At 39.6% G+C, this 16,311-nt stretch overlaps 1 protein-coding gene across 3 annotated transcripts in view; it reads left to right on the forward strand.

Annotated features, from left to right (window-relative positions):
- Positions 1 to 16,311, forward strand: part of DYNC1I1 (dynein cytoplasmic 1 intermediate chain 1) — a 342,413-nt gene that overhangs the window by 54,236 nt on the left and 271,866 nt on the right. For 2 of the 3 annotated variants that reach the window (XM_010356265.1, XM_010356267.2), the window contains exon 5: positions 3,767 to 3,826. The exons of the other annotated variant lie outside the window; for it this stretch is intronic. In XM_010356265.1, coding sequence (XP_010354567.1) covers positions 3,767 to 3,826 — 60 coding nt within the window. The remainder of the gene's footprint in view (positions 1 to 3,766; positions 3,827 to 16,311) is intronic. 3 annotated transcript variants of the gene reach the window in all.

Here is a 16,311-nt window from a genome sequence, read left to right on the forward strand (position 1 = left end):
CCTATTTATATATGTTTTATCTCCTCATAATAACTCTAGGTTCCTTGAACACTTTTTCAACCCTGTGTTACAGTATTTTGTATTTTATGTTCTTAATAGATTTTTTGAATAAGCGAATGAATGTTCCTATCAAAATCTTTTCTCCTCTGCATGCATTGATTCAGCCATTCTAGAAATGAATAAAAAATAGAACTATTATAGTAAACAGGGTGATTTCTATATCACCATCATTTTATTTTCAGGGATACAATTACTTGATAAAATGGCTGGAAAATAAGATCTCTGCCCATTGGTTAAATAAATTATTCTAACTGGAGAAGGGAAAGTTAAAAGGCGGTTGAATAATCATCCTAGATTTTAAAATATCAGACAGAGAAGAATGTTAAAGGGCCTTGAGGCCTGCACCCTCATTTGCTGGGAACAAAAGGAGATTTGCCTGGTGACACAGTGAAGCCATATCCAGGACACAGACCTCCCACCTGGGGCCAGGCGTGGTCTTCTCTAAAATGCTGCCATCTGCAGGGAAGCTGTCCTCCACGGTTTACACAGAAGCAATTCGGCAAATGTTTAATACATATTTCTAGGCTATTCCTGGAAACACAAACAACCTTTGCCCATTTTGCATATTGGCCTTAAGTTCCTTTCAAAAAATTTGCATATTTACATATTCCTTGAGAGGAACCACCCCACAGATAATAATGGGAAAAATGAAAAGATAATACAACTGGCACATTTGATAGCATCCTTGGCTTCACGCCTTACCCCACACAGCTTGTTACTGACAATAACTATGATTTCTGTTACTGAATAACATAGGTGTGCCAGGAGGCAAGGCTGTTGTAGTGTCACATTCCTACCTTTGTTTTTCTGGCCGAGTAAATGCAAACTCCCCAGTACTAATCTGTGGACTTTTTCAGTGGATGATTCTGATAGAATCACTATTTATACTTCTTAAGGGTATAGTGAGTTCAGATGATCTGTCCAATAAGTATCAGAAGAGCCAGACCATCGGGGAGCTGCTGCGAGAAGTGGAAAATGTCACTAAAGATCAGCCCATCAGAAACCTCAAGGAAAATGGAGGTCAAACAGCTGATCCCACTCCTTGCAAGGAAAGCTTCTTACAATCACCAAGAGCCAGAGTCTGCTCTTTTGTCTGCAGCAGAAGAAATGCTCTTAAATTTGACCCCTAGAGATACGTGAACAGCAAGTATGAATTATGTTAACATATTCCATTACTTTCACAGTTTGAACTGAGATTAAAGAATCAGTGCCCAGAAGCAAGAAGGGCTAATTTTCTTCAGCAGGGAATGAATTCAGAGCATGGGTTCTCACCCCTAGCTGCACATTAGAATCACCTGGAAAGCTTTAAAAAACTACAGATGCCTGGGTCCCACCCCAGACATTCTGGCTTAATTGGTCTAGGGGTGTCCTGGACCTGAGGCCAGGCTTGAGCAAATCAGAAGTTTAGATGCTGATGTATTTGAGCATCAGTGATGCTTTCTGCATGCTGACTGCTGAAAGCAATACTATAGCTCTGTCATTCTCCAAAGGTGGTCCCATGGTTAGCCCTGTAAACATCACCTGGAAACTTGTTAGAACTACAAATTCTAGGGCCCCACTCCAGATCTACTGAATCAGAATGTCTAGGGTTGCGTATCAGCTTATTAAAGCCCTCCAGGTCATTCTGATGAACATGAAAGTTTGAGAACCAGTTATCTAAGTCAAGTCATTGTTGCTCAAAGTGTGTTCCACAGAGCAGCAACATCTGTATCTCCTGGTGCTTGTTTGAAATGCAGAGTCTCGGGCCACCCCCACACCTACTAAGTCAGATTCTGCATTTTAGCAATATTCCCAGGTATCTGTATGTGCATTAAAATTTGAGAAGCACTGGTCTAAGAAACACAGGCTAGTTAGTGTCTCATTGGACTTCAGTTTTAATCTTTCAGAGGTTTTATGTAAAAAAAAAAAAAAAAAAAGAGCACAGCCAGAGCATAGAAGGGAAGCTGTGAATCCATATTCTGCTACTTCTGCAGGAGGGGTTAATGTGTGATCTGTCAAATAGGTCAAGCATTGACTCAAAGAAACATTAAGAGTAGGTAGAGTTGTTGTGGTAGTAGTAAAAGCAGCTGCTGTTTATCATATGGTTACTATGTGCTTTATAGGTATACTTGCATTTAATCCTTGTAGAAAACCAGCAAAAGATTCATTCATTCAATAAATATCGTATTACGTAAGCACATATGCAAGATACAGTTCTAGGCATATCCCTATATTCTAGAAATGTAGCCACCCCTGCCATTATGAAGCTTAAGTCCAAAGTCTGACAACAAACAAAAATAACTAAGGTGATATACAATAAAATCATAGGTAAAGATGAATGCTATGAAGAAAATAAAGTAGGGGAAAGGAAGGAAATGAAGAGTGGTAAGGAAGTGCTACTTGAGATCAGGTAGTGAAGCAGGGGAGCCTCTTTGAGGAGGTGACGTTTGAGCCAAGACACAAAAGAAGCAAAGTCATGAGCCATGGAGATGTTTAAGGGAAGAACATTAAGGAGTATGCAGAGTTGACATAATGTGAGTGAATGAATGGTTAGAGAGAAGTTTGAAAGATCACTGCAGGCCAGTTCATACGTTATCATATAAGCTACAGTAAGTATTTACAGACAAGGAAACCGAGCAAGGCTTCTCAAATTTAGGGTGCCCATGGATCACCTGGGGAACTTGTTAAACTGTAATATGGAGTCACTAAGTCTGGGGTGGAATGTGAGTTTCTGCATTTCCAACAAACTCCCAAGAGATGCTGATGCTACTGCTCTGTAGGCCACAGAGTAAACAAAGGGATGCAGCAGCTGAGAACTTACTAAACAGCATGCTCAATGTCACACAGCTGGTAAGTCACAGCGGCAAGATTTGAATCACAGATGCCTGATTCCAAAGTTTGTGCTGTCCATTAGTTGCCTCTGAGATAACCTCATGCCTGATTCATCTGTAACCAGTTCTGTGCAGGATACTTAAAGAGCCTGGCTGAGAAAGGTCCTGGCATGTGCTCTGTTTATAGAAGAGCCATTTATCCCCTCTTATTTTCAAGGAGAAACAACAAGGGAAATTGGATGCTTTGGTAACTATTGATACTTTGTGCTATTGTTTATGCAATGTTTTAAAAATATAAGATATAATCAATCCCTGACATCTTAGAGAGGAATGATATTGTTGGTGACCATCTTGGGGTACAATATATAAATAAGCATAAAAATACCCTTGAGTCTCGAAATCTAATGCATTACATTTGTAGTATCTAATCCAAGGAAGCCAGTTATTCACCAAGTCCTGCAGTCATACCCCTGCCCTGACCCATTTGCACCCATGCGTTTCACCACATAGAAGATGCTTGGAGTTCCCAGATGTGCATGGGCTTTGGGGGTGTCAGAGATACATGCAGTGGGTTACTTGCTCAAATCAATGAGGCCTCAATACGAAACAAAACAACGGGTGGGGGTGTGTGTGGAGTTTGAACACTTGATCTCGACTTTCCTTCATGAAAGCAGTCATAGCTCCCGATATTAAACAGATGTTTGCAGGAGAGGATGGCTCCTCACTTTCTCTCATTGTTTGATAGTCACTGGGGGTGGAGGGGATGGAGGGGGGACATGTTCTGTGTATGTATTGTATATGCTCTTGCCTTGATGAATGACATAGTTTAGTTTGGTTTGTTGCCCTCCCCTTTTGTTAATTCTCTGTGTTCTTTTTCCTTTGTGCTGCACAATTAGGACCCTGCAGTGGGACACAGACCCCTCAGTGCTCCAGCTGCAGTCAGACTCAGAACTTGGGTATATGTCTGCTCTTTTGTTACTCCTTTTATTATTTCTTTGCTACAGTTGTGTTGAAATGCTGGAGCTGTTGTTACTCTTGTGTTCTCCCCTTTTGTTGAACTTCTAGTTTGATAAGTTCATTTCCTTCTGTTAGTTTTCCTTAAAAAGCTTTGAAGAAAATCTTTCTTTGTGGAAAACACCACAAAAAGATGGCTTTTGCTTTCTCCTTATTAATTCCTATTATTGCAAAACAACACTCCCCCAAACAAAAATCAAACATAAACCCACACATCTACTTAAAAGTGGGGCACGCAAGTTCTGCAATGGAAGATGTTTGACTTTATCATAACCATCCTGCCCTTTACTAACAAGTTGCCATAGGTTAACTTTTGTCTAAGATCGGTTTTAAAATATTGTGTCTTGTTTGTTTACTTTTCTTTTCAGTTTTTGGGGAACTCACAATAAGCACTTAATTTGAATTAAGTTTGAACAGTTAAGGATTCCTGTTTAAAAAAAAAACAAGGAAATTAATTGAATACCTTGATCTAAAGATATTTCAAATACTTGATGTTGAGTAATGTCTCCTATGTCCTAAATATCATTTTTTTCAGATGGAAATTTATTATCACAAGTTAAAAGAAAACTTCAGAGATGAAGACTTGGAGTTGAATAAAACACACAGACATATCCTAGAAACTCAGTTTATTTCCATTGTAGGATTGGAGTTAGCCGTAGTCAAACATGAGACATTTCTAGTGGGGTACTTGTATCAGCTGGTCATCAAGCTCAGGAGAGCTGATTGTGCATTTCTCTTCTGAGCTTCACATTCAGTTACATCAGCTGGAAATCAACCATGGTGGAAGTATTTACACCACAGAAATTTCCTCCTTTCCTACAAGCAATTTATTAAGCATTTACTGACAGAGCACTGGATATCTCTAAGTGAATAGCAAGTTTCATAACCACATTTTATGGGACCATTATCTTTTCTTTCTGAATTTACTTATTATTCATTTTGAATTCCTGAGATTCCTGGGCATATATCTCTGAGGTGTTATCAGTTTCAATGCCTACTGTAGGTATAAAAAGAGGTTGAAGGGCTATTTGCATGTTAGGTTAAATGCCATCTGCCTGTGATCCTTTGTATGTACAAAAATTCTTAGCTGATTCATGACAATACTAAGCCAAGGAAATATCCTACCATTTAGGTAACCGATGCACTATTTCTTTTTTAACCTTACTAAATTCTTGGCTATTTAGTTATATAGTTCATTTATGTTATATTTCAATTTGTATTATTTAAATAACCAAGAGATATGGCTTAAATAAAGCAGAGAATATACAGTAAGTTATAGTTCAGGGGAACTTCAGAATGCAGTTCTTCAGAATTACATTGTGTTAAAAAAAAAAAAAAAAAAAAAAGGCGGGGGAGAGAACTGGCAGAGACTACCCCATGCACTTAAATTAACAGATTTTTAGACAGATTGCAGCAGTGTTAAATTACACTTGCTGATGTGGAATAGTTTGGAATTTTCCCATTTATATCTGTTTTCCAAGCAAAAACTCACTGTTGACTATGCAGATTAAAACTTGTGACTTACTCTAGGGAGAGAGCGTATCTGTGGCCCCACCTGACCTGCTGCATTATACTTCAGAGTGAACCCAGTGCGTCAGAGAGAGAAGATAGGAGACTTTCTGTTCACTTTCTAAATACAAACCAATGTATCCCAAACTAGGCATTTATTTATTTATTATTCATTTTGAATTCCTGAGATTCCTGGGCATATATCTCTGAGGTTCTATCAATTTCAATGCCTATTGTAGGTATAAAAGGAAGTTGAAGGAATATTTGCATGTTAGGTTAAATGCCATCTGCCTGTGAGTGGCTTATCTTAGAGCGTTTGAAGGCATTTTCAGAGAATATTTGAGAGATGGCATTATTTTAGCCATGTTACAATTTCAAATATTGCCTTAATACAAATCTCTAGATTTTTCTAGAGAGTTTTATTTCACCTTCTTGAGTTGTGGCATGGGAATGACCATAGTCCATAGCTTGCTCTGTCACTTAATTAACACCTTTACTGAAGTATAACTGACTTTAAATAAACTACACATATTTAAACTATTCAAATTGATAGTTTTGACATGTATACACATCCATGAAATTATCACTGCAATCAAGATAGTGAACACATTAGTCATCCCCAAGAGTTTCCTCATACCCCTTTGTAATCTAAACTCTTGCTTCTTCCTTTTCTTCCCTATCCCCAAACATCTGATCTGCTTTCTGTCACTATACCTTATTTTGCATTTCCTAGATTGTCATATAAATGAAATCATCCAGGAGGTACTCCTTTGACTGACTTCCTTCATTCAGAAGGATTATTTTGAGATTCATTCAGGTTAAGTGTATATAAACAGCTCAATCCTTTTTATTTCATTATATGGATATACCACAGTTTGTTTATCCAGTCACTTTTTACATACATTGGGTTGTTTACAATTTTTGCCCATTACAAATAGAACTGCTATAAACATTCATGTACAAATATTTTAATGCACATATACTTTCATTTCTTTTGGGTAAATACTTCCCAGTAGAGGTATTTATGGTTGAATCATATAGTAGATATACATTTAACTTTTTAAGAAATTGTCAAACTGTTTTCAAAGTGGTTTTGCCATTATATATTCCCACCAGCAGTTTATGAGAGCCTCGATTTTTCCACATTCTTGACAACACTTAGTTTGCGCTTTTTAAAAGAAATTATTAATTTGTTAACTATTATTAAAGGAGTATAGTGGTATTTCATTGTGGTTTTAATTTGCATTTCCCTAATGACTAATAATGTTGAGTATCTCTTTAGTTGCTTATTTGCCATATGAGTATCCTCTCTGATGAAATGTCTGCTTAAATCTGTTAGTCTTATATATTGTTTTTGAGTTGGGTTATTTTCTCATAATTGATTTTGAAAGTTCTTCCTGTGTTCTGGATAAAATGCTTTATGGGGTTTATAATTTGTTAATATTTTCTCTGTCTGTGACCTGTCATTTTCATTTTCTTAACAGTGTCTTTAAGAAAGCAAACCAGCAAACCATTTTAATTTTGACTAATTACAATTTACAAATTTGTTTTTTATGGATCATGCTTTTGTTAACATAATTTTGATTTTTAAGTGATTATTTTAATATTTGGTAGAATACAATTCACCTGTGAAATTATTTGGGTTTGGAATATTATTGTGGAGGAGGTTTTTTGTTTTGTTTTATTCTGAGACAGAGTCTCACTCTGTCATCTATGCTGGAGTGCAGTGGTATGATCTTGGCTCACTGCAACCTCCCAGGCCAGAGACAGATACCTCTTTGAAATACTAATTTTATTTCCTTTAGATATATATATATCTGGAAGAGGGACTGTTAGATAATATGTAGCTCTAGTTTTAGTTTTTGGAGGAACTTCCATATTATTTTCCATAATGGCAGTACCAATTTACAATCTTATCAACAGTGTACTAGGTTGTTTTCTCAATATCCTTGCCAATACTTCTTATTTTTTCTTTTTAATAATAGGGATCATGATTATATCTCATTATAGTTTTGATTTGCATTTCTCTGATAATTAGTGATGTTGAACACTTTTTCATATATATGTTGGTCATCTTATGTCTTCTTTGGAGATAAGTCTATTTAGGGCCTCTGTCCATTTTTGTATCAGGCAATTTGTAATTTTGCTATTGAGTTGTTTTAGTTCTTTATATATTTTGGGTATTAACCCCTTATCAGTAATATGGAATAAAATATTATCTCCCATTCTGTACATTGCCTTATCATTGTAGTGGTTGTTTTCTTGTTGTGCAGAAGCTTTTTAGCTTACTGTAGTCCACTTGTCTACTTTTGCCTTTGTTGCCTGTGCTTTTAGTGTCATATCTAAAAAATCATCGCCAAGGCCAATGTCAAAAATCTCATTTCTTATGTTTTCTTTTAGGAGTTGTATAGTTGCAGGTCTTACATTTATATTTTTTATCCATTTTGAGTTTTGTGTGTGTGTGTGTGTGTGTGTGTGTGTGAGATGTAAAATAAAGATCCAATTTCATTCTTTCAAATATGGATATTTAGTATTCCCAACACCATGAATTGAAGAGACTATCATTTTTCCATTTTATATTCTTGTCACTGTTGTGGAGAATTAGTTGACTGTAGATGTGTGGGTTAATTTCTGGAATCTCCGTTCTGTCTCACTGACCTATATGCCTGTTTTGGTTACAGTTACATACTGTTTTGATTAATATAGCTTTGTAGTATAATTTGAAATCAAGAAGTGTGATACCTCTTGAGAATACCTTTCTCAAGATTGCTTTGGTTATTCAAGTTCTTTTGGGGTTCCATATGAATTTTAAGATTTTTTTTTTCTATCTCTGTGAAAAGTATTTGAATTTTGGTAAAAAATTGCATTGAATCTGTAGACTGCTCTAGGAAGCATGGACATTTTAATAATATTGTTTTATTTAATTCATGAACATACAATATCTTTTCATTTATCTATGTCTTCAATTTTTTCATAAATGCTTTATAGTTCTTTTATGTAGAGATCTTTCACCTTCTTGGTTAATCTAAGTATTTTATTCTTTCTGATGCTATTATGAGTGGAAATGCTTTCTTGATTTCTTTTTCAGATAGTTCATTGTTGGTGTAGAGAAACACTATTAATTTTTGCATTAATTTTTGTGGAGTCCATAAAGTTTTCTAGATACAAGGTCATGTCATTACAAAAAGAGACATTTTACTTCTTTCTTATTTGGATGACTTGTATTTCTTTTTCTGTCTAATTTATCTGGCTAAGACTTCCAATATTATGTTGAATAGAAGCTTTGTTTCCTTTCTCTTTTTCTTTTTATTTTTTGAGACAGAGTCTTGCTCTATCACCCAGGCTGGAGTGCAGTGGTGTGATCTTGGCTCACTGCAACCTCCGCCTCCCAGGTTCAAGCAATTCTCCTGCCTCAGCCTCCCAAGTAGCTGGGACTATAGGCATGTGCCACCATACCTGGCTAATTTTTGTATTTTTAGTAGAGATGCAGTTTCACCATGTTGGCCAGGCTAGTCTGAAACTCCTGACCTCACCCACCTCGGCCTCCCAAAGTGCTGGGATTACAGATATGAACCACGGCACTCAGCCTCCTTTCTCTTTTTCTTCTATGTAGCTTCTATAGGTATTTTCTTTGTGGTTATTATGGGACTTACATAAAATTTATTATAGTAAGCTGATAGCATTTTCTCTTGCATATAAAAACTCTACATTTTTATCTCATTTCCCCCCACATTATGTGCTATTGGTGTTGTAGTTCATATCTGTTTAGAATGTGTGTCCATTTACATACTTTAGTTATAGTCATTTTCAATTCATTTGTCTTTTCACTTTTATATTTGAACCAAAAGCTGTTTGCCCACCACCTTTATAGCAGTACAGACTTCTGTTTTGTCTATATATTTACCTTTAACAACAGATTTTATACTTTCTTTTGTTTTTGTGTTGCTGTTTAGAATCCTTTCATTTCAAGTTGAAGAACTTTCTTTAGCTTTTTTTTTTGAGACGGAGTCTCGCTTTGTCACCCAGGCTGGAGTGCAGTGTCGCGATCTCCGCTCACTGCAAGCTCCACCTCCCGGGTTCACGCCATTCTCCTGCCTCAGCCTCCCAAGTAGCTGGGACTACAGGCGTCTGCCACCATGCCCGGCTAATTTTTTGCATTTTTTTTTTAGTAGAGACGGGGTTTCACTGTGTTAGCCAGGATGGTCTTGATCTCCTGACTTTGTGATCCACCCACCTCGGCCTCCCAAAGTGCTGGGATTACAGGCATGAGCCACCGCGCCCAGCCTCTTTAGCATTTTCTGTATGTCAGAACTAGTGATGGCAACCTCTCTTAGCTTTTGTTTGTCTGAGAAAGGCTTTATTATCCCCTTCATTTTTGAAGGACAGGTTTGGCTGGTATTGTATTCTTGATGGGCAGTTTTGTGTTTTTTGTTTTCTCTTTCAGCACTTTGAATATATCACACACTCCCTTCTGGCCTGCATGATTTCTACTGAAAATTCGGCTCCTGGTCTTATGAGGGTTCTCAGGTAGATAACAAGTAGCCATTTTCTTGTTTTCAAAATCCTCTCTTTGCTTTTAACTTTTGACAATTTATTTATAATACGTTCTTGGTTTGGGCATCTTTGGGATTTTCTTCTATGGTGTTCTTGGTGTTCTTTGGACTTCCTGAATCTGGATGTCTTATTTCCTTCCCCAGGTTTGGGAATTTTTCAGCCATTATTTCTTTGAATAAGTTTTCTGGTTCTCCTTCTGTGAGTTTCATAATGCGTATATCGGTTCACTTGAAGTTACTCTGTAATTCTCTTGATATATCTTCACTCTTTTTTATTCTTTTTTTTCCTTTTTGCTCCTCTGACTAGAGGATTTCCAGTGAGCTGTCTTTGACTTTACTTCTCCTTTCTTCTGCTTAATCAAGTCTGCTGTTGAACCTCATATTGAATTTTTCAGTTGATTTATTGTATTCTTCAGGTCTATTATTTCTATTTGGTATTTTTAAATATTTTCTATCTCTTTGTCAAGATTCTCACATTCTTCATGCATTTCTCTCCTAACTATTGTGAACATCGTCATGATCAACATTTTGAATTCTCTGTTGGGTAAATCACATGTCTCCATTTCATTAAGGTAGGTTTCTGAAGATTTATCTTGTTCTTTTATTTGGAACATATTTTCATTTTCTTTGATTCTTTGTGTTAGTTTCTGCACATTTTATAAAACAGCCACCTCTTTTAGTCTTCACTGACTGGTCTCATATAAGAGACAATCTTCATCCATTAGGCTAGCTAGAGATTCTGGATGCTTCCTAATCCTTTGTGCTTCCAAACTGCAGTCTGTTTCCTTAGTGGGCCCAGGGTACTAGAGTATGCTAAACCCTAAGAGAGTCCTAAGATTGGCAAGATTGGAGCCAGTCTCGTGAGTAGCAGTTGGAATAATTGATGTATTAGGTAGGTGTTCTAATGCGTCAATTTATTCCAGCTCTCCTTATGCATCTCCAGCTGTCCTTAATGCATCTCTCCTTAGGAAGACGCTGGGAACTGGAGTTTATCACCCACTTGCTCTGCACTGAGGCAGGAAGAGGAACTGTGGTAAATGCCTGTATGCTCACTCAGACTGCAGGCTGTTTTAAATCATTGCTTTACTCTCTGTCATCTCTAGGGGTCTAGTAAATGCTAGGACCTTCAGCTCTCAGAGCAGACAAGTTAGAGGCCAGTCCCTCTGGTAGCGACTAGAAAAGTTGAGGGACTAGAAAAGTTCTTCTAAGGAGAAACTATAGGCTTGGTTTTATTTCTGGAATGATTTGTGGGGAGGAGCCATGGGAAGTATCCTCACATTCACTTCAACTTCCAGTGACTAGTAACTGCCTGCCCTGTTAGCTCCAAGAAACAGGCAAGTCAGAAGCCAGATCCATGGGTAGCAGCTGGAATAGTCAAGGTACTAGATGTATAGTGTAACCCCTTCCAGGGAGAATCTGAGAACTGTGCATTTTGGTAAAATGAGCTGGCAGGAGGAGTCATGGGAAGAGCCTGCAAGGCCATTCAAAACCACTGCTTTGTTCTCTGGAGACTCCAAGTGACCAGTGAATATTGGGCCCTATCAGCTCCCCAGTTAGGTGAGTTAGTAACGAGACTCCCAAGCAGCAGATGAAAAAAATCAGGTCATTTGTTGTGTAGTCCAACTCCTTCCAGGGAGAAGCTAGAGGTTTGATTTCTTTGCCAGAGTGAGCTGGAGGAAGGAGCTGTGGGAAGTGCCTACATACCCATTTAAACTCCCTGGGGACTAGTAATTGCCTGCCCTGTTGACTTCCAGATACAGGCTAGTTAGAAGCCAGACCCTTGGGCAGCAGCTGGAAAAGTCAGGGCTTTTGATGTGCAATCTAACCCCTTCTAGGGAAAAGCTGGGAGCTGGGCTTTGTTGCCTGCTCACTCTGTGCTAAGCCAGTGGGGAGAAGCATGGGAAATGCTTGAGTGCCTGTTTAAAGCTGCCTCTGTTCTCTGCCATTCCAGGGGTCTAATAAATGCTGGGCCCCATCAGCTTCCAAAGATAGGTAGGTTAGGAGTCATTTCCTCTGCTAGTGGTTTTAAGAGTTGGGGTACTGTATGTATGGTACAAACTCTTTACTCCTCAGGGAGAAACTGAGACGATGGAGGTTCTCCGCAATTGTATAGTGCTGGGCTGAGGGTAGGGTTTATGGTGAGAATGAGAATATGTCTCAGCTTTTCTTACCTGTGCTGAAGTGGGAATTTTCTCAGCCATCCAGTATACAGAAATCTCTCCACTAGTTTCTGTATTTTTCTCAGAGGATATCGATTCATGTATATGTTTATTTGATGCTCTGTGGGTGGAGTGAGAGTTGTCAGCCTCTTATTCTGTTTTTTTTTTTGCTGAAGTCCTCCTGCATGTTTGGTAATTTTTTATTTATATCAGACATTGTGAATATTTTTTTTTAGGTTTCGGATACTTGAATTTCTATAAATTTCTTATGATTTGTTCTGAGATATAGTAAATTAACTTTGACCAAGTTTTATCTTTTAAGGTCTTGCTTTTAAGATTTTTTAGTTGGGACAGTAGCAGTGCTCAGCTTAGGGCTAATTTCTGCTACTGAAGTAAATCTCTTACATGTGTTCTACACATTGCCCCATAAATCTTAAGGTTTTCCAGTCTGGCTGGCGTGAACAGAAACTATTCCTATTCCTGTGTAAATGCCCAGAACTGTTATCTGTAATTGTTTTCAGGTCATTCTTTCCTTGGCCTCAGGTAGTTTCTTCACATAAATGTACTGATCAATGCTGAGCTGAATTCTCAAAGTCAACCTTCTGAGTATTCTTTTGTGCTGATTTCTTCTGTCTGCTGTATTGTCCTGTGAATTCTAACTACCTGGTCTCACTGGACTGTGAACTCTGTCTCTACAACTTAGAGAGTCTGCTGGATTTCACCTAAGTTTCCTGCCTGCACCATGGCCTGGAAACTCTCTCAATGCTGTAACCTGGGGCAGTTGTAGGGCTCCTCTTGCTTGTGCCCCTCCCTCATATATCACTGTTCCTCATTGCCTGACCTCTAGTGGCCTGTAAGTTGTTTTATTCAGCATTACCTATTTTAAAGTTCAGGTTTCTGGGTAAATTTGATCTCTATTACTCCATTTTGGCCAGAAACACGAATGTTATGTCACTTGATTCTGGTTTGTATGTTAACTATGTGATCAGCAAAGCAAATGGCAGCAGAGAGAAGAAAAAGGGAGATGATACGGCTTTCAGAAAAAAAAATAATAACTTCAAGAAAATTGTAAATAAAATGAGAAAATAAGTACAACTCAGCTTTGCCTTTTTACCAGGGAAATACATATGGAAGTACCAAAAATGCTTTGCTTTCTTAGGCCATTATAATAGGTTAGGTGAATTGAAGATACTTAAAGGGGAAGATGAAATAACAGGATAAAAAGAGTAAGCTAAAGGATCACAGGAGAGAAAGAACTTGTGTAGCTTGGAAGTGAATAAATATGTCATTGAAATTTGGAACTAACTGCAATGGGAAAATTTGAGGGAAGGATTAGGTTTAAAATGTTTTTTGGTGTGTATTATGAGGAGAACATAAATGCAAATATTCCCACGAGATTACCTGTCTTCCAGAAGATGGGCTGAGGACAACATAAGAAGAGCAGGGCTGGGAGAGAAAAAAAATTCTCAACTTTAAGTAGATATCAGTGAGCAATGAGGGTATTTTGTGGCCCTTCACTCCAAATTATGAAACCTAATACCTTATAGAATATTTAATGGCTTCAGAAGCCTCATGATTATGTCTCCTTTACGTATTAGTATATCAAACTCTTGATAGAGTTTTTAAAAACATTAGGAAACAAAGAGAATGAAGGAAAACCATGAAGCTGTGAGCAAGGATTTGGCTGTTCCTTCACAGAATAACTTAGATTTTACTTTCAGTGTTTGAGAGACACCGTTAATGTACTTGCCCAACGGACTCCTCCTGCCTGCTGCACAGACAAAACTAGTTCACTGAGACCAGTGCATTGCAATAAAGAATTTAATTGATGAAGGCCTGCTATGCCACGTAGGAGACAGAGTTACTACTCAAATCAATCTCCTGCAAAATTCGGAGGCTAGGGTGTTTTAAGGATAGTTTAGTGGGTGGAGGGTAGAGGAATGGGTGCTTCTGATTGGTTGGAGATGCAATCGTAGGGGTGTAGAAAATGGTCCTCAACCTCTGAGCCTGTTTTCTGGGTGGGGGCCCCAGGACAGACCGGTGGAACCCAAGAGTCCAGGGTCTGGGTGGGGCCATTGTCATGTGCGTCCGTGTGAAGAGACCACCAAACAGTCTTTGTGTGAGCAATAAAGCTTTTTAATCACCTGGGTGCAGGTGGGCTGAGTTTGAAAAGAGAGGCAGTGAAGGGAGATAAGGGTGGGGCCGTTTTATAGGATTTGGGTAGCTAAAGGAAAATTATAGTCAAAGGGGGGTTGTTCTCTGGTGGGCAGGAGTGGGGGTCACAAGGTGCTCAGTGGGGGAGCTTTTTGAGCCAGGATGAGCCAGGAAAAGGAATTTCACAAGATAATATCATCGCTTAAGGCAAGGACCGGCCATTTCCACTTCTTTTGTGGTGGAATGTCATCAGTTAAGGCGAGGCAGGGCATTTGCACTTCTTTTGTGATTCTTCAGTTACTTCAGGCCATCTGGGTGTATACGTGCAAGTCACAGGGGGTGCGGTGGCCTGGCTTGGGCTCAGAGGCCTGACAGCCATCAGGTTGTCAGAAATGCAAATGCCTAAAAAGACATTTTAAAAGGCCAATCTTAGATTGTATAATACTGAATTGGGGAAGTTGCAAATCTTGTGACCTCCAGAATAATGGCTGGTAATCGTTTAACTATGCCTACGTCTTAGCAGAATTCAGGCCCCTCTCATTTTCCTAACCTGATGGCCTTTCATTAGTTTTATAAAGGTAGTCTAATTTTGGGAAATGGCTATTATCATTTAAACTATAAACTAAATTTCTTCCAAAGTAGTTTGGCCCAAGCCCAGGAATGACCAAGTACAGTTTGGAGGTTAAAGGCAAAATGAGAGTTGGTCAGATCAGATCTCTTCCACTGTCATAATTTTCTCACTGTCATAATTTTTACAAAGGTGGTTTCATTATTAGGTGGTGACCTCTTTGATTTGTTTTTCTAGTTGGGGGCCCCGAAGGAGGCACGGGACCGAGTGGATTACTAGTAGATAAGGAGGAGGAAGGAGGAGTCTGGACGGGGGGAGGAGGAGGAGTGTAGGGCGGGAGTGAGGGTGCGGAGGCGAAAGGAAACCCTAGGTCCTCCGGCTGAACAGAAAGGAATGAAGACTCCTCTTTTTCGGGTTTCTGTGAGCTGGCGTCCTTGGCTAGCATAACTTGGGCCAAAGAGCACCAGCTACACAGGTCGGGACGAGAGCGTAAGGCCCAAAAGCCTTGTATGTAATTAATTTCGGACCACTTGCCTAGCCGCTGGCAGAAATTGCTGAGGTCGATCAGAACATTGCGGTCTAGGGTGCCCTCTGGTGGCCACTGAGACTGATTGTCTAGTTTGTATTGGGGCCACGCCACAGTGGAAAGGAAAATTAACTGCTTCCTCCTAAGGTCTTGCTCGAGCTGTAAGGTTTTTAAATTGGCTAGGAGGCACCCTAAGGGGGTGCTCTTTGGAAATTTGGACTGGGGGTTTCCCATTTGTTTCCTCTTTACTTACACAATGGACACAATGGAAATGGAAGTGGATCTCTGCCTGGCTTCAAAGCGTCCTTTGGAACCACCAGAGACAGACTGGAGGCTCCTGGAGCCAAGGTGGAGATTGCCTTCAGGCGGACATCTCCGTCCTGAACGGGTCTCCCGAGCCACGTGGTGGCTCAAAAGTGGGCCTCGGACCTGCGCAGGATTTTTGGCTGAGGGAGGTAAAGAGGAGACAAGGGCACTTACCCCAAAGAGGCCGTGAGAGTGAGGGAAGAGGGTCTCAGGTCCTGGTCCGTCCACGGCATGGAAGCAGGAGGAGGTTCCTCAACCCTTAGAGGCCTGAGGAGGGGTCTCCTCCTGAGTTTTTGGCACCAACTGATTTGTTTTTCTAAGACCACCAGAGCGAGCACAAAAGAACCAGCAAGTAGGCAAGGCTAGGAGCAAAACTGCAAATTTATTTTTTGGTCACCTAGCTTCAGGGAAGAAGGTGTGGAGGGTGAGGTCTGTTGGCCTCCGGCAAAGGGGGCCGAGAGAGTCGCCCGGTGGAGCTCTCGGGCGGAGTTCCTGATGCAGTCCCGACAGGAGTGGGGCCTGAGGAAGTTCGCGTGGCGCGCTCGCCGGGAGCGGCTTTTCTAGGAGTGGGAGGGCAATAGGCGGGACACGGGCGTGTCGGGGGGCGTTCTGTAGGTGCGGCCAGGTAAATCTTGGTCTCTTCGGATTGACG

This window comes from Rhinopithecus roxellana, chromosome 6 (genome assembly GCF_007565055.1).
Source record: "Rhinopithecus roxellana isolate Shanxi Qingling chromosome 6, ASM756505v1, whole genome shotgun sequence".
NCBI lineage: Eukaryota > Metazoa > Chordata > Mammalia > Primates > Cercopithecidae > Rhinopithecus > Rhinopithecus roxellana.